The sequence below is a fragment of the Mastigoproctus giganteus genome, chromosome 2 (genome assembly GCF_048544385.1).
Source record: "Mastigoproctus giganteus isolate SK-2022 chromosome 2, ASM4854438v1, whole genome shotgun sequence".
Lineage (NCBI taxonomy): Eukaryota > Metazoa > Arthropoda > Arachnida > Uropygi > Thelyphonidae > Mastigoproctus > Mastigoproctus giganteus.
In genome coordinates, this window is record NC_143576.1 from 186300725 (window position 1) to 186327586 (window position 26862).

At 37.8% G+C, this 26862-nt stretch overlaps 1 protein-coding gene across 3 annotated transcripts in view; it reads left to right on the forward strand.

Annotated features, from left to right (window-relative positions):
* Positions 1 to 26862, forward strand: part of Mcm5 (Minichromosome maintenance 5) — a 154810-nt gene that overhangs the window by 22890 nt on the left and 105058 nt on the right. Inside the window, exons 6-7 of one of the 3 annotated variants that reach the window (XM_090368850.1) lie at positions 20167 to 20248; positions 23512 to 23524. In XM_090368850.1, the coding sequence (XP_090224976.1) occupies positions 20167 to 20248; positions 23512 to 23524 (95 nt within the window). Of the gene's footprint in view, positions 1 to 20166; positions 20249 to 23511; positions 23525 to 24399; positions 24416 to 26862 lie in introns of all 3 variants that reach the window. The other 2 variants (XM_090368849.1, XM_090368848.1) reach the window with 2 other exon arrangements.

Consider the following 26862-nt stretch of genomic DNA (forward strand, 5'->3'; position numbering starts at 1 on the left):
AAACCTATATCATGGAACTGGTTTTGATGAGAACCTAAGACATCTAGATTTTTTTTCAAGAAAACTGAATTTTGTAATAGACGAAAAAAATAAAAACCCAGGTGCTGCTTTTTTTTTTTTTTTTTTTTTTTTTACTCTCTCTCTCTAAAATTACTAAAACCAGTACTTTAGATGAACCTCATCTCCAACCAAACTGCACAGAAGAGGTGGCTCTCCCCACCTTTTCAGAAACATATCAGACCCTAAACGCCATTTTTCCAACTGTAAAAACCTTTGCATGGAAGCAGACATTGTTTGTTTCAAGTCCCAAAGATATCCCCTAAAGGTCCCAAACCTTTTCCGTTTTCGGAGCTTCCACACATGATATTTTGCCTCTGTAATTAAAAATATAGTGAACATTTTTTTCTTGCCCAAGGGATGATCGAATTGCAAGTAAATTACCTCCTCTAGTGTGAACTGTCTTATCCTCAAAAATCTACAAATTCTTTTCCAAACTTCCTGCGCGAATCGACAGTAATAAAATAAATGGTACACTGTTTCAATTTCGGTACAAAATTCGCATAATCTGTTGCCTGTCTGACTAAATCTATATGTGATATCGTTCACTGGTATGTTTCCGTAACCAACCCTCCACGAAAAGTCAATACGCAACGGGTAGTTTCCGCCAATTTTTAAATTTTTAAAAAACAACTGGGCATTATTTCCTAAATTTGGCTTTTCTGGATTTTCTGAGTTAAACAGTGTCCAGTAGAGTCGTTTTAAACCCCCCTTAAAAGGATCTATATCTTTCTCCCTGAACTGCGTGCACATATCCCGAATTTTTTTGTAATATATAGGAATTGTCTCTGCTTTAGGCCCTAGATAATTGCCGCCTTTAATTAAGGCTGTATGAAATCCCATAAAATATTTTATCAGCACCGCTACTAAATGGTAAGATTGCACCATATTAGCCACATCCAGCAGCCTCTTACAGCTACACCTCAAATTAATTTTTGGAATACTTATTCCCCCATCTTCCCACGGTAAAAATAAAAATTTCTGCGCTATTTCTTGCCGTTTTCCTCCCCATAGAAACTGAAATGTTGAAACGTAAAATCGTCTCATTGTCCTAGCTGTGATTCCTGTTATAAACACCGTGTATAAGAATAATGGATTTGTTCTCAAAAGAAAATTGTCCCACTTCCCACTCTTTTAAACTTTCCCGTATTTTAGTGGTGAGCCCTCCTACAGGTAGCATGGGACTCTCTCTAAACGGAACTCCCAATATTTGAATCGATTTATTCTACTCCACTTCTCGTTGTGGTAAATGCCGATGTACCCATTCCCTTAACAATTTTATCCTAGTTTTATCTTCGTTTATGTTTAACCCCGACTTTTTACCAAAAGTAGTAACGAGTGACATAAATTCTTCCACCGCATAACTCGTAGTGAGAGTGGCGGTAACATCATCCGCATACACTATACATTTACACTGCTCTGCCGGCTTTGGCAACGGTATCCCCTGAATGGCTTCAGTTCTATCTATTCTTCCCAGTAGTGGTTCCAGTGCTAACGTAAATAACAAAGGACTAAGCGGACATCCTTGTTTTACTCCCCTATCAATTTTAATGTTTTTCGAAATTTCTCCATTTACCAAAAGTCGCGTGCTACTACGTGTATATAGATTTCTCAGGACTGTAAACAACTGAGATCCTACGTTTGTATCTTTAATTATAGAGAAAAGGTAGTCGTGGTCGATTCTATTGAAAGCCTTTTCTAGGTCGATTGCCACTAACGCTAAATTATAACTCTTTCGTTTCCGATATTCTAATATATCTTTTAATAGCCAAAGGTTATATTCTATCCGCCTCCCTGGTATACCGTAGCACTGTGTGCTTCTAACTACCTGGGTTACGTCGCGTTTTAACTTAGTTGTCAAAATCTTTGCAAATATTTTATAGTCACAATTAGCCAACGTTATAGGTCTCCAGTTAGCAATTTTCGTTAAATCCTGTCCATGCTTCGGAATGAAAGTAGTATAGGCATTTAAAAAGCCTTCGGGTACAACCCCTTCCTGAAAAAATTTGTTAAAGACGGCCAGAAGAATAGGCGCTAACAAGTTCCAAAATTTCTTATAAAATTCAAACCCCAAACCATCCGGTCCCGGCACGCGTCGTAATTTACATGTTTTTAGAGCCACAGTTAGATCCCCCATAATTATTTCACTGTCCTGTAATGCTTTTTGCTCGGGTGTGAATTGTCCAATCGTCCAAGTGGAGTTGTCTCTCTCTTTTTTTTGCAAAGCAAGCTCTTTTTCATAGTAATTTACAAAACTATTCATAATAGTTAGCGTTGTTGAATGTGTGTTGTCATCGTCTTTAATTTCCTGAACCGTGTTGGCTAAATTATTTAGCCTTACTCTTCTTTGGTAAAACGCAGCTGAATTACTATCAGCCTCCCTAAATTTCAGCTGTATTTTTCGCGCCTTTTCTTTCTCTTCTTCCAATATTATACCGTCAATAATCGCTTGTACTTCCGCTGTTGCACTTTCATCCCCGCACCGGTGGTAAAGCACTTTCTTTAATTTTCGCCAACATTTCCCACTCATTTCTACCTTGCTCTACTATCTGTTTAATAACTGTTGTAAAGTTCCAGTCCTCTCTCTCCAGAACTGCTGGGTTGAGCTTCCAATAGCCATTACCCAGACTAACGTTCGTAAATAAATCTCCCTTCCACATTACTGCCATGTGATCTGAAACTTGTCGACCTCCCGCAAATTTCACATGCCGTATCATTGTTATCTTATCCTTCAACTGACTTGTTGCATAAATGCGATCTATCCTAGTTCCTATATTATTGGCTATTCTCGTGGCCGCTTGTTTCCCTGGATTTTTTTCCCTCCAGACGTCTATCAAGTCTAATTTAGTACAAACCTCGATTAATTCACGAACCCCCCCCCGTACCATGATGCGGTGTACCCGAATCCAGAATTTTGTCCATAATGGGGTCAGGAACGCAGTTCCAGTCCCCTGCCATTATAATCCACTGCACCCCCCTCATATAGTTGCCCAGCCCCTGAAACAGAGTTTTCCTTTCTAAAGTGGAATTTGGACTATAGACACAGATTAGTCTAATTGTGCGCCCCCCATAACTCCAATCCACTGCTACAACCCGACCTTCTGTATCCCTACCTGCCAGTCGTACAGTCCCTAAAATTGGAGGAACCACTACTATTCCCACCCCTGTGGATCGATTTGTCCCAAAACTCCAAAATCCTAACAACCGGTATCTGTTTTGAAACTGCTGGATGTCTGCCAAGCTGGCGAAGTGGGTTTCTTGTAGAAACCAAATCTTCACCCCCATGTTCATCATAATTTGCCATATCGTCCGTTGTTTGTTAATCGCTCTCAGACCCTGTACATTTAATGACATAAATGTTATTCCTGACATTATGAGCAGAACTTTACTATAACTTCTGCTAAGATATTCCTATGTTCGGCATTTAACTTTAATTTGTTACTGGTGAGCAACACAGTGATCTGACACAGATCTCCAACATTCTTGTTTTTAATATTGGAAATAACGCAGTTTTTTAATATTGGAGCAACACAATTTTTTAATATTGGAGCAACACAGATCTCCAACATTCTTGTTTTTAATATTGGAAATAACGAAATCGCCCCAGTTGAACTGAATATTAACTACCTGACCCTCCTCATTTTCATTCCAAAGAAAATTCGGTTCTCCTCGAGTTTTAACAATTTCCGCCAAGCTTCGCCTATATTCCCTGTATTCTTTTGTGTTTCCTACTACATTTAACCATTCTATTCCTTCGTATTCCCTCGTTTGTATGCCATCTGAATCCGAATCAGACCCCGAAAGTGTTTTGCAATCTTTCTTACCGCCTGACAAAATTGATAACTCTTCCCCCTCTATTTGTTTTATTTCGGTCTCTTCTTGAATTTCCTCTGTTTCCCCTTTTGCTCTTTTAGTTTTACCGCTTATTTCTTCCTTCTCCCCCCCCCCCCGTTTATGTACATTTTGTACTGTGTTTTCCGCTTCCATATCCTCGGTTAGTCCTGCGTGTTCCGATTGTGTTACCGACATATTGTACACTATTGTAAACGTTGGTGCGATTTCTTTAATCTGCGTCTCACCCCTCTGCGCTACTATAGTTTCCGTGCTCTCAGCGTTAGGCATATCTTTTAGCGGCTCGCTCGCTTTCTGCTGTCCTCCCCCACCAGCAACTCTTTCGGCAAATGTGCGTTCCGGACATTGAATGAATTTATGCGTGGAAGCTCCGCATTTTTTACAATTATTAAGGCAGTTGGCCGTAATATGACCGGTGCCATTACAATTAAAACAACGTGATTTTTGGCATTCTGCTCCCAAATGGTCTTTACCTCCACACCTCAAACAAACTTTCTGAACTCCTGGGTAATTTATTAATAACCTATGACCCATCAAATCGATGATGTTTGGCACGGGTGTTTTCATGTCAATATGAATTTGCACCGTACCTGTTTCCACGCCTGGCCATTCCTCATATTCTTTCCTATGAATCTTAACAACCTTACCAAACTTGTTAAAAAAACTCTCGACAGGACTATTAGACATTTCTACCGGAAACCTGTCAATAGTAACTACTTTGCGTATGTTACCAATTTGCACAGGTTTGATCATTACGTTTCTAACAGAAAACCCTTTCAAAACCTTTTCTCTTGCCTCTATTGTTTTCAAGACCAACTGATATTTCTGTCTCGGTAATGGAGTTAATCCTTTTATCTCGTGAACCGAAACAACCTGAGTCACTCCTCGCATTACCTCTCTAATTGGACAAACCTCTGTACTCTGAAACTCCACTGTTCTTTCTCTAAAGAAGAACTGTGCCATAATTAATCTCGGTTCCTTAAGGAAAATGAATAGTTAAAAAATCCCGTGTCCTGCCTGACACCAGCAAAACGAAAAAAGAAAATATCTAACTTGGCAGAAATAAATTTCAAAAAAACGTAAAACAAAAGAAAATCAATCACTTACTACCCTCCTAAAGGAGGTTCCCCACAACGGGGACCTCAGCTGAAAGGACCGCCGCTAACCTCTTGATGCGATCGGACACTTCCTTCAACCTTCAGAACGAGAAGAACACCAATGAACGAAACAATTCACAAACTAGCCTCTAGACATGTTTCACAGCTATTGGCCGATCATCAGTGGGTGGGTAGGTACCCAAGTGATGCAATGATGGCAAAACAGTTATGAAGTATAACTTCACAATATGAGAGATGCCTGATGGTGTATGATGTATTTAGACTAAGATGCATTTAGAGCTAAAGCCTCAAGCTGCGAGCAAATTTAGACTATGTATATATTAAGTGCAATAGCATCATTAATACACAGCCATTTCTGAATAAACAGAATGTTTATAAGTGGGCATTGTTTTAAGGTGAAGCATTACTCTTTCAAAGTAGTGCAATATCATGGCAACTCGTTGCGAAGATATTCACCATTAGCATAAGCATTAGTAGAGGCATTTGATGCAAGAAAGCAAGCTTATGCAGCATCAGCCAAAAAAAAAAAAATAAATAAAAAAATAAATAAATAAAAAAATAAAATAAAATCAATAAATAAATAAATAAAAAATAACCACTTCCACTTCACCCTCTGTTCGTTTGAAATACCTGTCCAGCTGAGCCTTAAACTTATTTAGGCTATGAACTTCCATGACAAGGGATGGAAGTCTGTTCCCCCAACCAACAACCCGCTGGCTAAAGGCAAATTTCCGCACGTCTATCCTACATCTGTCTTTCCTCAATTTGAATTTATGCCCTCTCAGGTGATTATTCTGAGCAAGAGGAAGAATCCCATCAGCATTGAGCATGCTCAAACCATTCAAGGCTTTATACACCTCTATCAGATCACCTCGCTGGTGCCTAGTCTCCAGACACTGTAATTTGCAAAACTTAAGCCTTTCTTCGTAAGAGCACCCCTTTGTTCCATTCACTACTCTTGTTGCCCTTCTCTGTACTCGTTCCAGCAGCTCTACATCCTTCTTGAAATGAGGCCTCCAGGCCTGTATACAGTACTCTAGGTGTGGTCTGACCATTGCCTTATACAAGGGAATAATCACCTCCTTATTGCTGCTAGAAAAATTCCTATATATCATTGACAATACACCATGAGCTACTCTTGCAGCCCCTCTGCACTGCTCAGAGAACTTCATATCTGCCTGCACAACCACCCCCAGGTCCTTTTCATTCTCTACCACTGTCTACCACAGAGTTGATACGTTGCTCTGGGGTTGCTGTTTCCCATATCTAGTACTTTACATTTGTCAATGTTAAACTTCATTTGCCACCTCTCAGCCCATCTGCTCAACCTTTCCAGATCCTGTTGCAGCAGCATAGTGTCAGTAGTGTCCTTGACAACCCTGCCAACCTTCGTATCATCTGCAAACTTGGACATTAAGCTTGATATACCATCATCAATATCATTTATAAATACAGAAAACAATAATGGACCCAATACTGAACCCTGAGGGACTCCACTAATAACATTAGTCCACGATGAGCAGTGTCCATTGATTACCACTCTCTCTGTCTTCTTCCCCTCAACCACCCCTTTATCCATAGCACCAATTTGCCTCCAATGCCACACTGCTCCAATTTGTGCAGCAGTCTTCCATGTGCAACAGTATCAAAAGCCTTTCTAAGATCCAAGTATATAATATCAAAGTTATTCCCTGCATCCAGTTCTTTTGTGACTGCATCATAGTATCCGATCAAATTGGTCAGGCAAGACTTCCCCTTAACAAAACCATGCTCTGTCCGAGCTATAACTGAAGTCTTGTCTAGATGATCCTGAAGTGCTACTTTAACCAGTGCCTCCATTAATTTTCCATGAACAGAAGTTAAACTCACAGGTCTATAATTACTTGTGTCAGCCTTTGATCCTCCTTTGTGAATTGGGGTCACATTTGCACATCTCCAGTCCATGGGTACCGCCCCTGAGTCCAAGGAAGCTCTCATAATTATGGCTAAGGGTTTGCTTACTTCCTTTGCTGCCTCCTTTAATATAACTGGATAGATCCCATCCACCCCAGGTGCCTTTCTTGTGTTTATCTTCAACAATTTCTCCTCCACTTTACTCTCAGAGATTACAAGATTCTCTAGCTTACTGCCAGAGTTGAATACACCTTTGGCATTCCCCTCCCTGAATAACTCCTCATGCGTGAATGTCGATGCAAAATATTCATTTAGTTTGTTAGCTAAATGAGCAGGATCATCAACAGTTGACCCATCGATATCAAGTGAACCAATCTGATTCATTCCCTTCCTTCTAGAGTTTACATAAGTAAAGAACTCTTTGCTGTTTTTCTTTGCATCCCTTGCCAAAGATATCTCGTAATCTGCCTTTGCCTGCCTAACCTCCTTTGTAACTTGGTTACAGATAAACCTGTATCTATCATAGGCTTCTGTGTCACGTGTTAATTTGTATGTATCCCATGCATATTTCTTCTCTGCCATATGTCTCATTAGTTCATCTGACATCCATTTAGGCCTAAACCTTGAACAATATTTCTTAGTTGGTATGTAAAGCCTAGTAGCTTCCTAGATAAGTTCTTTGAATGCTTCCCATTTTGAATTTGCTGTTGGTAACATCATCAGTTGGTCCCACTGTATAGAATTTAAATACTGTCTCAGTCCATCGTAGTCGCCTTTATGAAAGCAATAACCCTTCCCTTTACCCCTGATGGTAGTTACCTCTTTGAGTAAATCCCACTTCAGCACACTGTGATCACTGCCACCTAGTGGTTCATTTATCTGCAGATTCTTAATGCATGAAGAATCACTACTGATAATCAAATCAAGAGTATTACTCCCTCTAGTTGCCTCCTGAACATGCTGATGTAGAAAACAATCATCCAATAAATCCACAGAAGCCTTGCTAGTGTGTGAGTGACCAGCCCCCAAATTCAAGTCAATATCTGGGAAATTAAAATCCCCCGTTATAAGACTCTCTGATTTACTGGCCCACTCCATTTCCCTGTACAGTTTCTTATTATACTCATCAGAGTCATTAGGCCTATAGCACACTCCTACTCTCAATTTTGATCTCCCAATGCTTATGTCACACCAAACTGACTCGACACTGCACTGTCCAGCGATGTCAACTGGCTTCACTTCCGTGGATTTTATGTGTTTCTTAACTAATAGCATAACCCCTCCTCCCTTCCTATCCTGTCTATCCTTTCTGTAGACGTACTCCCCAAATTCCAGTTCTGCATTCCTTATATCTGTGTGACACCACGTCTCTGAAATCCCAACAATATCTGCCTTTGATGTTTTGAGCAATACCTCAAATTCATCAAATTTATTTACTAAACTCCTAGCATTGGTGTACACGCAAGTATACATGCACCTGTTCTTTTTCTTAGCTACCCTAACACAACCCATGTGTTTACTTGTACCCCAATGATTCCCAGCAGTCTCTGAAATATCCTGCATCATATATTCGGCTGCTGCTCATTCCAATGGAAGCAGTGCAAGAATCACTTTCACCTCTGCCAGTGGCTACTGTTAATCTATTAGTCCTTGTATCCCCCCAATCTAGCAGTTTTCCGACCCACCTAACACTGCCTTGATAGCATCAGCAAACATTCTTGCACCCTTTCTATTTAAGTGTATCCCATCCCTGTAGAAGCAGTCTCTCCTGTTAACAAGTACAGACCAGGTTGCAAAAAATTCTACCCCTTGAGCCTTGCATAATCTTTCCTGGGCCGAATTGATCGACAGGGCTCTCATCATATACTCCCTCCTATCGTGTCTGGGCAGAATTGCGGACACTTTCAAATTCAACCCTAATTCGCGGCTTTTTTTCAACAGTGACCTGTACTTGTTAAGTAATTCTGCCAGTCTCCTACTCTTAATATCATTAGTGCCAACGTGTACATCATCAACCTTTGCCTCTGGCAGACATACCCTGGTCCTGTTCCACCTATCCTTTTTACAAAGCATGTTTCCCGTTTCCCTGAGAATAGAGTCACCAACAACTACTAGTTCCTTTGGGACCAGCGCATTCTGCCTTGGGGGCTGCCGCTGTGTTGCGCGATGACCAAGTGCAAGCTCTGGCATTGGTGTTTACAGCTGAGAGCTTGATGGGCCCCTCACTTTTAATCCTTCGAGGGCATCCACTCTGTCCTTCAAGCTCTCATATAGGCCCATAACAATACTGAGTTGTCGCCTGATTTCCTTACACTCCTTGCATCACTCACACACAAAGATATCCCCATGGCAGTATCATGTCCCGTATCCGACTGCTCCACAAACATCAAGCAAGTAGTGCATTTTAAAAGGCTGTGATTCAGAGGGCAACTGCCCCCCCCTCAGTTCCCCCCTGAGCCACAGCACTCCCATTAGCTTGAGCCTTTTGCTTTGCTGCTCTGGTTTGAGTCATGAATTCGATTTAATTTCAATTCCAGTACAAAATTAAAAACCCTAAACTTGTATCCCAACACAGTTATAACGCTATATTTATGTTTCAGTATCGAGGCCGACCGGGCTAGCCGGGTTGGTAAAGTGCCAACCTGGCAACCCGAAGGTCGTGGGTTCGATTCCCGCCTCAGGCTTGGATCAAAGTACTGCAAAAACCTTGGGAGGTGCATTATGGCCACAGAAGCCTATGCACCAACAACTACCGAAAAAAAAAAAAAAAAAAAAATTTCAGTATCAAGTGTTATCTACGAAATCCCTTTATATAACTTCCGTATCAAGTTAAGTATTAATTATTTATTTTTTTAATTATTTGTTACATAACCTAAGTCGTTATATGTATAGTTAAAAGTACAATTTAATTGACAATGAAGTTCAACAAGATTAATAGATTTTACTGATTAATTGACAATATTATGTATTATACTATACTATATTAAGCTTATGCTATCTAGTTCGAGATATTTTGTATCGCGTTACAATGGCGGCAATTTACGAACGGTCAACAATATGAGATATAACTTAAAACAATGCCACCTTATAAATATTCTGTTTATTCAGAAATGGCTGTGTATTAATGATGCTATTGCACTTAATATATACATAGCCTAAAAAAAAATACTTATTTTAGCAAGCATTAACTAAATGACTTTTTTTAATGCTATAGAAAATTTTCTTGTGGTGGACTTAGGGTAATTTATCAGTTAGCTGACAATTCAATTGTATGAAATTCACCTCTTATTAAACTCTCATTGGTTTCTAGCAATCACGATTGAAAGCCTGTGCTTACATCACAACATATTACATAACTTGTACATACAGATAGCTGTTATTGTAATCTTTAGCAGCAGGCTACAGTTAGGGCTTCAGGCAACTTTGCAGCTTCTCCTTCAATAAAATTCCCTAAATTAGCTTAATACAGTAGAATTTCAGAATAATGGCACCTTTGGGGATTCAAGGTGCTGTTATTTTGATTTTTCCGTTATCGAGAAAGTTTTATTTTTAATATATTTAATGCGGAAATAATGAGGCTAAATAAGAAATAGAGATTAAGAATGAAATTTTATTAACTGCACATAAAAAAACATAAACATGTTGATGATCCAATGTTGTATTCTGCCATTAATATACTCCTTCTTACTCCCTATTCTATTTTCTTTATTATATGAAGTTTAGTCTGTGCAGGTAGCACAGTGGTATCGTCACCGGCCTCCCCACATTGGGTGGAAAAGGCCTGGGTTTGAATCCCATCGATGACACAAGGAACTGTTATGGGCTTTTTTCACTCTGTGGCTGAGTTAGTTGGTCTCAGGTGTAGATAGCAAGGTTTTTCACCTGGAATAACTGGGGTTTTTCATCCAGCAAATTGACTAGACTAGAGAACACACAATTTACAGACGCGATATATATATAGGTATATGAATTAACTTTTTGGGTGACCCTAATATAATAGTTTGGATTATATCAAGTTTGTCACTAAGGTGCTTTAATGTTGTTCTTTTCTTCTCTGTATGAGGTTTATTAAATTTAGAAACTATAGCAAGGGGTTTTTAATTTAAAATAAATGTAAAGCAGCAGTATAATCTCTGATATCAGCACAGAATTCACTTTCAAAATGGCAAACGTAAACAAATACAGTAATCACATTACTTGCTGCTTTATTTTTTCGGCACAAGACATTTGCACTGTATGTAAACATCTGATCTCAATGTGCCATTAGCTTGAATGTTCCGTTATTTGGGGTACCATTATTTCAGCAGTCTACTGTATTAGTTACAGAATCATATTAGAATATTGAATGTAGTGGAATCATATTAGAATATTGAATTTTTATTGCTAAGTAACACACTGCACTCATTTAAATTATGTTTTACGTGACAATGAACTGCCATTTCCTTGTGTGTTTCCTATTTTGTTCTGCATGGATTTCTTTTTTGCTTGGTTACAGGCTTCACCACTTGCAAATGTAGGTAACCTAACCTTAATAATAACACTGATGTGTTAAAGTTCGATTATAGAAATTGACTGAATACAAAACAAGGATAAAGTTTTATTTATAAACAACAGATTGTGCTTTCTTGCAGGTGTAAAGTTCCATATGGAAGTTAAATGCTGTTCTGTGCTTTTGTGACTTTCTTTTGTTATGATGTGTGAAAGGTACACTTGAGAGAAAATAAATTCTTAATGTGGAAATGTATATATAAATTCATGTAAATTATGCTAACTAATTAGTTTTAATGAAATTTACATCAAGATATTCATTAAATTAATTCGAGCATACAGTCAATGTTTCAGAACCTCTTGGATTTTGACCATTTTGACCTTGGTGTTGTTATGTCTTGAAAATAGTAACAGTAATAGTCATATATTGCAAGGAAGCCATAGGCTTTTGCTGCACTGACCGGGAATAAGGGGAAAATATCAGTAGATAAGAAAATATGTGAGGAGGGAAGCAAATTATTTGCTTCTCTCTTCACATAGGTAACTATCCAGTTCACCTTGAATTTATTCAACCTGTCAGTCTCATCAACCTGTGAAGGCAATCTGTTTCAGCAATCAATAACTTGCTGTCTAAAAAAAACTTCTTACAATGTAGTCTAAACCTCTTCCTGTATAATTTGAATTTATGCCCCAACTTCTGGAATTTACTATAACAGTGAAAATTCTGCCTTCATTAATTTTACTAACCCCTCTCAGAGCTTTATAAGCCTCAATCAGGTCACCTCTGAGGTATACATGTTTGCTAAGCTCTATAGCCCACATATATGAATTATTTCCTCACATGGTCACCCTTTTGCTGATCTCACCATGCGAGTTGCCCATCCTTTCAAGAAGCTCAATTTCCTTTTTCAGATAAGGTCTCCATACTTCAATACAGTATTCCAAATGTGGTCTTACAATTGCCTTATACAGTGTGATGATGACCTCCACATCTTTACAGGATAATGTTCTATAAATCATCGATACGACACCATGGACTATCCCGGCTGCCTGTTTACATTGCTCACAAAACTTCCTATTTGCCCATATTATAACACCCAGGTTCCTTACTCTCTTTACTGTTTATAATTTGAATCCACCAGGTGTATAATTTATTTTGGGGTTGCTACTCACCAAGTGTAAGACTTTGCATTTTACTGCATTAAAACATAGCTGCCACTTTTCTGACCATTCTTGCAACCTGTTCACGTCATCCTGAAGGAGTGCCGCCTGATACTGATCATTAACTATTCTACCAATCTTTACATCATCTTCAAATTTTTACATGAAGCCTTCTATCCCATCATCAATGTAATTTATGAAAATGAGAAACAACAGTAGTCCATGAACCGATCCTTGAGGGACCCCACTTCTGACTTCAACCTAATCTGAAGAATATCCATTGATCACAACCTTCTGCCTTCTTCCCTACATCTACCTAACAATCCATCTTAGAATTTTTCCAGTAATCCCAACCTGTTCCATCTTATACAATAACCTCTCATGAGGGATTGAATCAAATGCCTTGCTAAAATCCAAATAAACTGTCAAAATTGTTTCATACATCTAGCTCATGAGTAGCTGTGTCAAAATAGCTTACTAAGTTAGTTAAACATGATTTTCCCTTAATAAACCCATGATGTGTGTTATTCAGAATGAAATCTATCTAAATATCCCTGAATTGTACTCTTTTAATCATTGCTTCTAAGATTTCCTCCTATCACTGAAGTCAGACTAACTGGTCTGTAGTTATCAACTTCGCCTTTAGAACCACTTTTATGTACAGTAAGTCCCTGACTTACATCAGCCTGAGTTACGTAACTTTGGACTTATGTAAAAGATATTTTCCACTCAAATTTTTTTTTAGGATTGCAAAATTTAAAACAGTAAAATAAATAAATAAATAAATAAGCAATCAATAACAATGAACATGGCACGCACAAATTGCACAAGTGAGATACCAAGTGAGTAACAAGTTTATGAAGCTTAAAAAATAGGAATGAAGAGAAAATTCTTAAAATGTATGTATGTTTTTTTATATGACTGAAGATTTCAGTGAAGGGGATGGACACACACATTTCACCATAATACAGTAACGTAAAAACCCACAGAATTCCAGCTATTGGTATTATTGCAAATGCAGTAAGATCGAGTTTACTACCCAATTATAATGAATTGCACTAACAGAAAAGCCCAATAAACCAGAAACTGCAAATTATTTTCACTGTTTTATGGCAGTGACCTCCAGAAATGTGCATTTAGTAAAATGTGAGCTCACATGAGGTGATAATAGTGTTTCCACCTTAACCCCGTGAATTTCTTTACAAAAAAATTCATTTTCACCATTATCATGGTCTTCAAATAGGCCTCTGGGGTTGGGAATATTCATATTCATAATAACTGCAGAATCCTACACCAACCATTATTAAAAATAAATAGTGTTGTGTTATATTAAAATAATAATGATGTAAATAAATTAAATAAATAGAATGATATAATTCCACCGGATAAAACTGATAAAAAGGTAACTATCTGTGCAATAAAATGTGAAATTTTAAACTGCAATGAATAAATTACAATAAAACAAATGTAGATAAAACACAGGATAATAAAAGCGCTAAAACACCGGATAATAAAAGCTATGATATTTTAGTGCTTTTATTATCCCGCGTTTTATCTACATTGTTTTATCGTAATTTATTCATTGCGGTTTAAAATTGAATATTTTATTGTACAGATAAAACTGATAAAAAGTTACCTTTTTATCAGTTTTATCCAGTGGAATTATATCATTTCTATTTATTTCATTTATTTACATCATTATTATTTTAATATAACACAACACTAATTATTTATTTTTAATAACGGTTGGTGTGGGATTCTGCAGTTATCATGAACATTATCATGGTGCCAACTAAAGGAATAAGTGACAATGGTACTAGTAAATCTACCAAGAAAAGGAAAGCAATTAATTTGGATCAGAAAATTAAAATAATAAGGATGTATGAAAATGGTCAAACATTAACAAGTATTGCACAGAATTTAGATTTGTTAGTGTCAACAGTGAACACAATAATAAAGGAGAAAGACAGAATACAAGAAGCGGTGAAGGGATCGCATCAGTGAAGTCAACCATAATAATCAAGGCTATGAAATACATATAAGTTTTTACAGTACAATAACATGCATCTTTTCTTATGTGCCTTTCCAGCTACTTCACTGCTGTCCCCAAATAAAGTTTTTAATTGAACTAATTAAATATATATAACTAGTTTTCTATATATATAATTAATACATAAAAAAATATATAACTAATTAATTGAAAAACATAACTATTTTTCTTCATTCTTCTGAGGATATTATGTGGTTTTTGTAATTTTGGCATATCACAGATATAGTAGCAATATTTCATTAGTTGTTCCGAAGTTACGTAAATCTCAACTTACGTAAGGAGGCCTGGAATGTATCTCTTATATATGTCGGGGACTTACTGTATTGGTGATTTGTTAGCACTTCTCCAATCCAAAGGAATCTTTAGGCTAAAGATGCCCTCGTAATTAACTTCAATGGTTGAATACACTTCCTGGCAGCTTCCCTCAAAATTACTGGGTATATGTCATCAATTCTAGGAGTCTTTCTTGTCTTTATTTTCAAAAGTTTTTCATAAACAGTCGTCTGTAATTTCGAAATCACTAATTCATACGAGTCCACTTCACTTGCACAATCTCTTCTTAGCATGAAGAGCTTTTCTTTAGTAAACACAGATGCAAAGTATCTGTTCGATTCATCTGCAACATCAGCTGGTTTGGCTAAGACTTTCCCACACCCAGTGCACAAGGATCTGATCTAGTTCTCTTTTTCTTCCTTCTATTCACATACATGAAAAATTCTGTGCCCCATTCCTGGAGCCCCAAGTTTGAAAATATTTACTGTTGTGTGTGTGCTTGAATTAATTTAGTGTACAGAATTGTTCTTGGTATGATCTTCAAATTTCAGTAACTTAATAGTTAAGCATAATTTATAGGAGTTTGTGTTCATTTCCACATTAAGAATTTAACTTTATTCTGTATTTCTCAATTTTAAGTTTCTCACTAAATGACTTAATCTTAATGCAATGATATATTTTGCATAATTAGGTTAGAAATTGACTAAGATGCTAAAACAGGGATAAAATAAAAATTTATTTCAAAATAATACACTGCATTTTCTTGTAGTGCAATACAAAAATATTTCAACAGCAGTCAACTAAACAGTCATTTTGAATCTGTAGAAAACTTTCTTGTCTTTCTTATAATGGGCCATTAGCTTGACAGTTACATTGCATCAAGTTTGTCTCTCATTATTTCTTACTAATCATGACTGGTAACTCATATCATCAAACCATTGTGAGGCACTTGCTTTCATATGTAAGGCACACTTTACTGCAATTTAAACTGATTCTTTTGTGTGAATTTTTTATCTGTTATGCAAGGTTACCCAAAATAAGGATAATCAGTTAATTAATCTCTATTTTTTTTAACAGCTTCTAAACACTTGCTGTCTTATCATTAGTAAACACAAGTAACAGACAAACACCGAAAAATGTTGTGTACTTCACACATGTGACTTTGAAGAGATGTAAATAATGATTATTAGAAACTATTGAGAGCCAATAAGAGATAATTGTTATTAAGTTTAATTGTCAGCTAACAAACCAATCATGCTAATTCCACCTTGTTGTCCTTTCTTAAACATGCTTAAATGCAGCCACTATGATAGAAAGCAGTGACTACAGCCATTTTCTCCACATTGTGGGGAAAGAATTGTTGTCTATATGTTTATGGGTCAGTTCCCCTAACATTGGGACAAATTTTTGAATGAGCTGTTTTACTTTATTTATTTTTTAAATCTTTAAGAAAGGGTTACATAGTTCTCCTTCTGAGGATTTGTATTCTTTATCTAGTGAAGCTCTCCATTTTCCCTTATTGACTGTTCCTTTAATTCTTTCATTATATTTTGATTTTTTTTTTTTTTATGACCTTGTCAAGTCTTGTATATTCAGAGTTATTCTCATAATGCCATCTCTGTATCTGTTATTCTTTTTTCATCCTATTTATACATGGTCCAAGCTTTGCTTTCATATGTAAGTATATGTCTGGCAAGTGTTTTGTAAATTGTTATGCTAGTATGCTTTTGTACAAGTGAATGTCTAAAGTATAAATAAATGTCTTGATTTATGACACTGAGTGCTGTGTTGTGATTTGCTGTCTTGAAGGCTATGCCTTTTTCTTTCGTATATGCTAAATGGTATTCAGGTTATTTAAAACTGTATACTTGTTCTAAAATTTGGTTGTCTGTTCAGGCTTTGATTCTTTTGAATCTTACCTTGGAAGGTCATTACTCTGATTTTTCCTATTGATATTTCTATTGTATACCTTTTTTTGCAATTAAATTTAAATGATCTAAATATTGTAAATGATCCTCAAAGCTGACAAATAACACCTTATCTGGAAATAGTAGATTGCTTGAATATGTTTCCAGTTTCTTATCATAGAATTTATGTGAATGTTAAAGAGAAGTGATGGGAAGCATCACTTCTCTTTAACATTCACATAAATTCTATGAATCTTGCCTTCTCCCTCTCCATTTTCAATCTGAAATCTCTCTCTCTCTGTTAAGTTTTGTTGCTTTTATGTTTTGTTTTCCTTATAGATGTTATACTCTCTACTTTACACTGTAAAGCCAGCAAGGAGGTTTCAGTATCATACACAGTTAACAGTTGCATCATTTTCAAACTAAAATTTTTGTGGACAAGTTACAAACCTCAGGGAGCATAAATTCAAATTGAGGAAGGACAGTTGCAGAATAGATGTGCAGAAATTTACCTTTAGACAGCGGGTAGCTGATTGCTGGAACATACTTTCATCTGTTGTTGATGGAACCATCTGATGCTGTATAAATTTGCTTTCTTGCATCATATGCCTCTGCTAATGCTAAGTTTCCAGTACTTCTTCGTGTTACTAAAGATAAAAAAATAGATGTTTTGCACTATGAGGGTTCTGTCACTTTCCGTTGTGAGAACCTACCTGATTTATTATGAAAGAAAAAAATAATTTATGTGCAGTGGTCCTTAGTTGGAGATCTGACAAATGCACAAGAAAGCTTGAAATGTAACAAATTATCTCAAGTTATGCTTGGTGTTTTAGCAATTCCTCATAGCAGTGATGAGTGTGAGAGAATATTCAACTAGAAACAAAAACAAGAGTTCAGATCTTCTGTTTTTTTGGTGAAGCTTTGGATATGCCCTTGACATTCATCTCTAGACAGCAGGGCAGTTGCTATGAACAAAACTTTGACTTGACAATTCTAAAGAGGGCAAAGTTTGCAATAGTATCTTTCATGAAGCAGTCAAAATCAGTTTGTGCCAAATACAATATACAAAAAGAATTCCACAGACAAAAAAAGTTAGGTAAGCTATGTTTAGAAGCATACTGTACTGTACTCTAAACAATCTTATATTTGTGTTTCAATAAAAAAAAATGTATATTTCGCTAGTGAAATTTGATTTATAGTGCAGTATGGCTGTTAAAAAAGCCATTTTTTATGCGTGCACACTCACACACACACACTGTGTGTGTGTGTGTGTGTGTGTGTGTGTGTGTGTGTGTGTGTGTGTGTGTGTGTGTGTGGGTAAAATAATGGAGTCACTGGTTAAAGATGCATTGCAGGATCATCTAGACAAGATTGCAGCAATAATTCAGACACAGCATGGGTTTTTTAAGGGAAAGTCTTGTCTTACAAATTTTATAGGATATTATGATGTGGTTACAAAGGAACTGGATGCAAAAAATAATTTTGATATCATATATTTGGATTTCAGGAAAGCTCTTGACACTGTTACGCATGGAAGACTATTGTACAAATTGGAGCAGAATGCTATTAAGGGTAAGTTGCTACAATGGATAAAAGGATGGTTAAGTGGGAGAAGACAGGGTGGTAATCAATGGATGCTGCTCTTCGTGGACTAATGTTATTAGTGGAGTCCCACAGGGTTCGGTGTTAGGTCCACTGTTGTTTTGTTTTTTTATCAATGATATTGATGAAGGTATATCAGGCTTAATGTCGAAGTTTGCAGATGATACAAAGGTTGGCAGGGTTGTTAATGACAGTAATGGCAGTGTGCTACTGCAACAGGATCTAGATAATTTGGGCAGATGGGCTAAGAAGTGGCAACTGAAGTTTAACCTTGACAAATGCAAAGTACTGCATATGAGTAGAAGTAACCCCAGAGAAACGTACCAACTGTGTGGTACTACACTTAAGGCGGTAGAAAATGAAAAAGACCTGGGAGTAATTGTACAGTCAGATATGAAGTTTTCTGAGCAATGCAGACAGGCTGCCAGGGAAGGTCATGGGGTTTTGTCAATGATATATAGGAATTTTGCTAGCAGGGAGAAGGAGGTGATTGTCCCTCTGTATAAGGCAATGGTCAGGCCACGCCTTGAGTACTGTGTACAGGTCTGGAGGCCTCATTTTAGGAAGGATGTAGATTTACTTGAGCGTGTACAGAGAAGGGCAACAAGATTAGTGAAGGGAATGAAGGGATCCTCTTACCAAGAGAGGCTTAAGTTCTGCAAATTGCAGTGGCTGGAGACTAGGCACCTGCGCGGTGATCTGATTGAGGTGTATAAGGCCTTGAATCGGTTGAGCATGCTGAATTCTGATGGGATCCTTCCACTTGTTCAAATTATGAACCTAAGGGGGCATAAATTCAAATTAAGAAAGGACAGATGTAGAATAGATGTGCGGAAATTTGCCTTTAGCCAGCGGGTGGTTAACAGCTGGAACAAACTTCCATCTGTCGTTGTGGAAGTTGATAGGTTGAATAAATTTAAGGAGGAACTGGACAGGCATTTGGAGGGAATGGTGTGATTTTTTTTTTTTTTTTGGCTGATGCTGCATAAGCTCATACACTTGCTTTCTTGCATCACATGCCACTACTACTACTACTACACACACACACACACACACACACACACACACACACACACACACACACACACACACACACACACTGTCTTCACCATGTCATCCATCTGCATGTAACAGAGGTACTCCCAGTGAATAGATTTTTATGAAATTTTATATTTCTATCTTTTAGAAAAATTGAAATCTCTCAGTTATTATTTCTGCTTTTCTATGCAACTTGTATGGAAAAAAAGAAATTCGTAGGTTAAATGTAGTTTTTTGGCCCCACAAGCCTACTGTTTTCCAACTTTAAGCAAGTCAAAAGTTAGAAGCTATATGCTTAATCGCCTTACACTCTGGACATTGAAATACACAAAGTTATGCCCCCCTTGCCGGTGTTTGTGGCCTATAAGTTTGCTACCTTGCAACACTTGCCGCTAATAACTAATTTAAAATTAGCACTAATTATTTATTTAACATTAATTTGCCCTAAAATTTGTGGCCGTGCAGATTTTACACTTGTATTTGGAAGAGTCTGGGATAAGGATAGAAAGAAATTGAGTTTTAAAAGTTATTGTGTATGGCTGGCCTTAGATGGAAATGGACTTCCTTCTCATGTTGTTTCATTCTCTATTCTGGAAAACTGTCTTTAGACAGCAGTTTATAGATGTATGTTTATGCCTTATCATGGTCTCAAGTTGCTTTGCTACTTATTAAAGTAACTAAATACAACCTTGTTCTACAGTTTTGCTAATTTTTCCCTATCCACTAGATATCTCTGTGAACGGGTTGTTCCTGGAAATAGAGCGACTGTTATTGGGATTTATTCTATAAAGAAAGTTGCTAGGACAAAGGTAAAGAAATTTTGGCAATAATCTTTTTGTGTTTAGCAAAGGAATTTTCCTTTTTAGTAAGGATATAACTAATCTAACACTGTGATTGTAACGGTACAGCATAACATATATTTTGTACTTGATAGCATAAGGTATAACGTAAAACTTGAAGTGTAATATGTATCACTGCATTTAGGAATCTATTAGCTTAGTGTAAATCAATCAAATTTATTAATTTTCATTGTTAATCAATTAAATTGTATTTAAACAGAACTCATCCCCCAGACTAGAGCAGCAAAGCAATGGACACAAAGTAGTGGGAGTGCTGTGGCTTAGAGAATGTTTGCAGACATTTCTGGAACAGGACATGATCCAGCTAAGCGGATGTCTTTGTACATGTGCAGGGAGTGTGAAGAAATTAGGGGCTAACTCGATGTTCTGATGGCATTTATGAGAATTTGAAGAGTAGAGTAGATACCCTCAAAGGAGCCGACTAGGCTAGCCAGGTGGGCAAAGTGCCTACCTGGCAACCCAAAGGTCGCGGGTTCAAATCCCACCTCGGGCTTGGATCAAAGTGCTGCAAAATCCTTGGGAGGTGCATTATGGCCACAGAAGCCGATGCGCCAATAACTACCAAAAAAAAAAAAAAAAAAAAAAAACCCTCAAAGGAATTAAAATAGGAGACCCATCAAGCTCTCCACTGCCCAACTCAATGCCAGAACTGACTCTTGTCTTGTGCATCAGACAACACAGCAGCAATCTTCAAGGCAGAATGTTCTGGTCCCACAGGAGGTGGTTATTATCGGTGGCTCTGTTTTCAGGGAAATAGAAAATATGTTGTGCAAGAAGGATAGGTAGAATAGGACCAGGGTATGACTTCTTCCCAACAGGGCAATGTTGGAAAAAAGTCACAAGTTAGGATTGAATATAAAAGTGTTGCAAATTCTGCCCTGACACAATAGGAAGGACTATATGTTCAGAGTCTTGTCAGTCAATTTGGCCCTGGAGAGAATATTTCTTTCCATGCATTTTGCTTTCCATGTAGCAGCCTGGAAAGCAAAGTGTCTGGAACTTCAGTATCTGCTGTGGATCATCGTAGAACCAATTAATACATGGGCTGTGTTAGGGTAACTAAGAGTAAGAACAGGTGCATCTATACTTGCATGTACACTAATGCTAAGAAGATTGTAAATAAATTTTATGAATTTGAAGTATGATTAAGTCATGAAATGCAGACATTGCAGGAATAGCGGAAACATGTTACTCACACATAAGTGATGCTGAATTTGAATATGGGGAATACAATGTATACAGGAACGAAAGACAGGACAAGACAGGAGAAGTGAAGAGGTTATGCTCTTAGTTAAGAAGCATATTGAGTCATGGGGTGGCGCCTCCGTAGCCAGGTGGGCAGGAGCAGCGGTGCATAGCTCACGCTTCTTGATTAGACCGGGGTTCGAGCCTGTGACCACTAAATACAGAGGATGCGGAAAGGTCAGGGAATGACCACCGCATATCCCCGGAGCAATATAGCCTTAGTTGCTAATGCTCCTAAAAACCAAATAACAAGCAAACGAGACATGTGGCAGAGAAGATAAGTGCATGGGATGTGTATAAGTTATCTGCTGATATAGAAGCCTGTGGCAGAGATACATTAGTCTGTAATCAAGTAACAAAGGAAGTTAGGCAAGTTAAGGCAGATTATGAGAAGTCTCTGGCAAAGAATGCAAAGAAAAACAGCAAAAACTTCTATGCTTATATTATTATTTATTATTATTATTAGTCATATGGTGCACCCGAGGCTTATGCTGCACCAGCCAAAAAACAATTTCTGAATTACCCTAAGAGAGAGAGAGAGAGAGAGAGAGAGAGAGAGAGAGAGAGAGAGAGAGAGAGAGAGAGAGAGAGAGAGAGAGAGAGTCAGAAGTAGAAGGAAATCACTGGTTAAAGAGGTAATGCAGAACCATCTGATCAGGCATGCAGTTATACTGCAATCACAGCATGGATGTGTTAAGGAGTGATCTTGTCTAACCAATCTGATAGGTTACTATGATGCAGTGACCAAGGAACTGGATGCAAAAAATAATTTTGATATCATATATTTGGGTTTTAGGAAGGTTTTTGATACTGTCACACATAAAAGACTGCTGTACAAACTGGAGCAATGTGGCATTAAGGGCAAGTTACTATTATGGATAAAGGGATGGTTAAGTGGAAAAAGACAGAGTAGTTATCAATGGGCACCGTTATTGGTGGAGTTCCTCAGGGTACATTGCTGGAGCTTTCTTAGCATCAAGATTCGTTAAAATCTTTCTGACATCCTTTTGACGGAAGACCACGGGAGGCATTGAATGGAGCATGTTGGGAATTGTGGGAGGTGTTTTACCAAGATCATTAATAGATGAGTTGGAAGAAAAATGGGATGCTAGCAGGTCAGCTTTATCCTTGGCTGAAGTGACAACAGAACCATCTGGTTTTGACAGAGGTGGGAGCAGAGATGGGCAAAAGTTGTGGCCAGCAGCTTTGGCAAGAGACCAGAATGCTCAGCTACCATTAGGGCAAGAAGCAAGTTTTCTACTCTTAGCCTGTTCAAAATCTAGTTTGGACTGATTAATAACTACTTTACAATTGTTGTGAGCTTTGGTGTAGGCATAAAATGAAACTGAAGAATTGGAAACAAGCCAATTACCATATGCAACATTCTTCTCTTGAACAGCCTTAGCACATTTATTGGAAAACCAAGGTTTAGATAAAGGACGAGATGTTAAAGTGAAATGTGGGATAAAGGATTCCATTCCTACAAGAATAATTTCACTGACATGATCTGAGCAAACGTTGACATCAGATGTTTTGAAACAGTAATCCGACTAAGGAAAAGAAGAAAAGAAATCTCGCAGGTCATTCCATTTTGCATTTTTGTAATGCCAAACAGTGCGAAGTTAGAAATAGCCATGAGATAAAGGCTCCATTGGAGAAGAGACAATCACCAAGTTGTGATCTGAGGTGCCTAAAGGACCACTCACTTCGACCGTGTACTTAGAAGGGTTGTTTGTGAGAAAAAGATCAAGTGTGTTGGCTGTATGGTTAGGATTGTCCGGTATTCTTTTAGGTAAATGAACAATCTGTGTAAGGTCATTAGTAATTGCAAAAGGCTCAGCATCTCGACCAGCTGGGTCAGTGTGACTAGAAAATGGAAGCCAACTGGAGTTGTGAACATTAAAATCACCAAGGAAAATTACCTCACTATTAGGAAAGTTGGACTGGAGAAATAAAGTTGTAAAGAGAGGAAGTCAAAGAGTTCCAAGTGATTAGTGGAGTTGGGAGAGCAGTAGAGACAATAGATGAATTTGACAGAATGAGGTAGAGAGATTAAGCCAGAGAATATTGAAAAGAGGAGATTCCAAATTACCAAGTCTCTGACAGGGAATATTGGAATGGACATATGCACAAGTACCACCTTTGAGGCAAAAGGAACCATACAGCGAATAATTTGGGCAACTGAGATGAGCAGTAGTTGAATCAACTGATAACTGAGATTCTGTCAGAAAAGTACATGGGGTGTGGCAGACTGCAAGTGGAAATGGACATCGTTGAGATTAGAATTGAGAATACATATATTTGAAACGAACTAGGAAGTGTTTGGGAGGTTTAGATCTTTTCACAGATAAGCTTACTCTACTAGTTTGACAATTCATGGTGTATTCAATAGTAAGAAAAAGTGGGGCGGGGACATGCTGTATGAAGTAATGAAATTTTTGGATATGGTGAGAAATGATCCTTGCCATAACGTGGCCTCGACAATGCCCCCCGCATACACACTACTCAGACTCCCTCCAGTCACTATTTGGCAGAGTAGAGGTAGCAAGATTATACACTGTCTGATCTGGAAGCCTCCTAAAGGGTTACCAATAGGTTCGGTCCAGTGTACTAACTAGTGGCCGACCTGTGAACGCCATTTTAAGAGATTAATGTTGTTTAAAGAGACTAAGCCAAAAGAGAGATCAAAAAGGAATTCCAGATTAGAAAGTTTTACAAGGAATACCATAGTGGTCATATACATAGTACTGCCTTTTAAATGAAAAGAATCATAGAGCAAATAATTGCAACAGCTGAGATGAGTGGTGTTTGAGGCAATGCTAATTGATAATTAAGATTCTGTTGGAAAAAATAAGTTTGGCTTGGCAGATTGTAGAAGGAAATGGAAATCACTGAAATTGCAACTTAGACCATATATGAAATGATATAATACATGAAGCAATTGGAAGATTGTAGGAGGAAATGGAAATCACTGGAACTTAGATCATACAGAAATTAAATGAATCTTATTTATTTCACAATTTATTTCACAAAAGTCTCAGTGACTTTTGTGAAATAAATAAGATACTGCAGACAAGTATGTTCCACTAGTTTTTAATATTCATGATACATTGGTATATATGAAATAAAAAAGTTGTGGGCAGTGGGGAGAAACATGTATGAATTGATAAACTTTTTGGTTATGATCTGCATGCCTCCTAGAAAATTACCAATAATTTTAGTCCAGGTGACTGTTTAGTGGCTGGTCTCCAAAAGCCATTTTAAAGCTGTATCCACAAAATTTAAGGAATGCGTATCTTGTCATAATATTTGTCATAACCTCAAAAGACTTAACTTAGTTTGCATAATAGAAAAGATGGTTCCCCACTTCAAGCCTCCAATAAGCAAATTTATGATATTGTAACAGTTGTTGTGAGAGTCATCTACCACCAAGTACTGCTGACCCTGAGGTTGCCATTACTTTGTGATGTGGATGCCATACCTTGACCTCTGCTTATGTTGGTTCACACCTGGGCGGTCACCTCCACTGTACTATGTGCAGTGTTTTTGTCCTTACTCATGGGGAGATGCCCAGTGTTACTAACAGTTCCGGCCCCGAGTGCCAAGCGAGTGATCAAAGCGAATCTAAAAGCGAATTTCAAAGCGCCTTCTCTAGAGTTAATAGATTTCAGAGAAATTTCAAGTGTTCATTTGCTAAGTTATTTGTTTTCAGCTCTTCTAAATAAAGAAGTAAGCTTTTTCAAAAAGAAAGGAAAGGTACCTTTCTTCTTCTTGTATATAGAAATAACATACATAACACACTAACCACTAATCTCTAATTGCTTGGTCACTGGTGGCACCGCTCCTGCCTCCACATGGCGGGGCCGGTAACCTGGAGGAAAAGTTATCCTCCGGGGCTAAAAGGAGCAACCATGGATTATGACAACTTTCCAGTACTTGAGCCTAGACGCTCATGTCATGACTTAAATGAACCCGAACGTGACGAATCACAATCTAAGAGACTACGCAAAAATGAGAATCAGCAGGAATATCCAGCGTTCCTCATATTACATTCTCTTTCTGCCAAACCTGTGAGTTCACTTTCACCATTTCTAATCCAGAAATGTTTGGAAAGTGTGGCTGGTTCACCGAAAATGGTGAAAAGACTCCGATCTGGAGATCTTCTAGTCGAAACAACTAAGCACCAGCATTCTCAGTCTCTACTGAAATTATCAACTTTCGGCGGAATACCAGTACAGGTCACCCCTCATGCCACTTTAAATAGTTCCAAAGGAGTAATAGCAGAGTGGGACCTGATGAATGTCACTGAAGATGAGATAGTGGAAGAACTAAAAGATCAAAAGGTAGTTCAAGCAAAGCGGATAATAATTAAAAAAGATGGTGAACTTGTTCCCACTAGGAATATTATCCTCACATTTAGTACACCAACCTTACCATCATATGTCAAAGCCGGATACCTTAATTGCCGAATACGTCCCTACATTCCGAACCCAATCAGATGTTTCAAGTGTCAAAAATTTGGACACTCGCAAACAGTATGTCGAGGAGACGCCATCTGCCCAAACTGTGGTTCTAAAGCTCATGCTCAAATGGACTGCAATGCAGAAACGCCACAATGCCCAAATTGTAAAGGCCAGCATCCAGCATACTCAAAATCATGTGAACTCTGGAGGGTAGGAAAAGAGATTCAGAAATACAAAGTTGAGCAAAAGGTCACCTACCAGGAAGCTAGGAAAAAAGTTATGCTCAGTATGCCAAAAATTACCTATGCTGCAGCAGCCAAAAAATACCAGTCAGCTGCAACACAAACGGCAGTCACAGTACCTCCGTCCATCTCAATTGCTGATTGGGCCCGATCAGTGCTGTCGTTCCCACAGCAGCCACCTACAGAACAATGTAAAGTGACTTGTGCTAACAATACTCCGCTAACAGTCCCACCAACTGCAACTGATACTCTACCAGAAACTGCGAAATCGAAAGCATCATCCCCAAATATGGCAAAACAACCATGCTCAGGAAATATGGACATTGATGCTGGTACCCTGCATGATGAGACAATATTAGATTTACATGCAGAAGATGATATGGACATTGGGCGTCCTAACTTCCCAAAAAAAGAAAAGATGAAACCAGAACGACACAAGCAGGCTGGATATAAAAAACAGACAGAACCATACCCAATCCCAAAAACTAAATAATGCAGAATATTATACAGTGGAACTGTAGAGGTCTACGAAGCAATATATTTGATATTTATGACCTAATCAAACAGCACAGTCCAATCAGCCTCTGCTTGCAAGAAACCAATCTAACCCCGC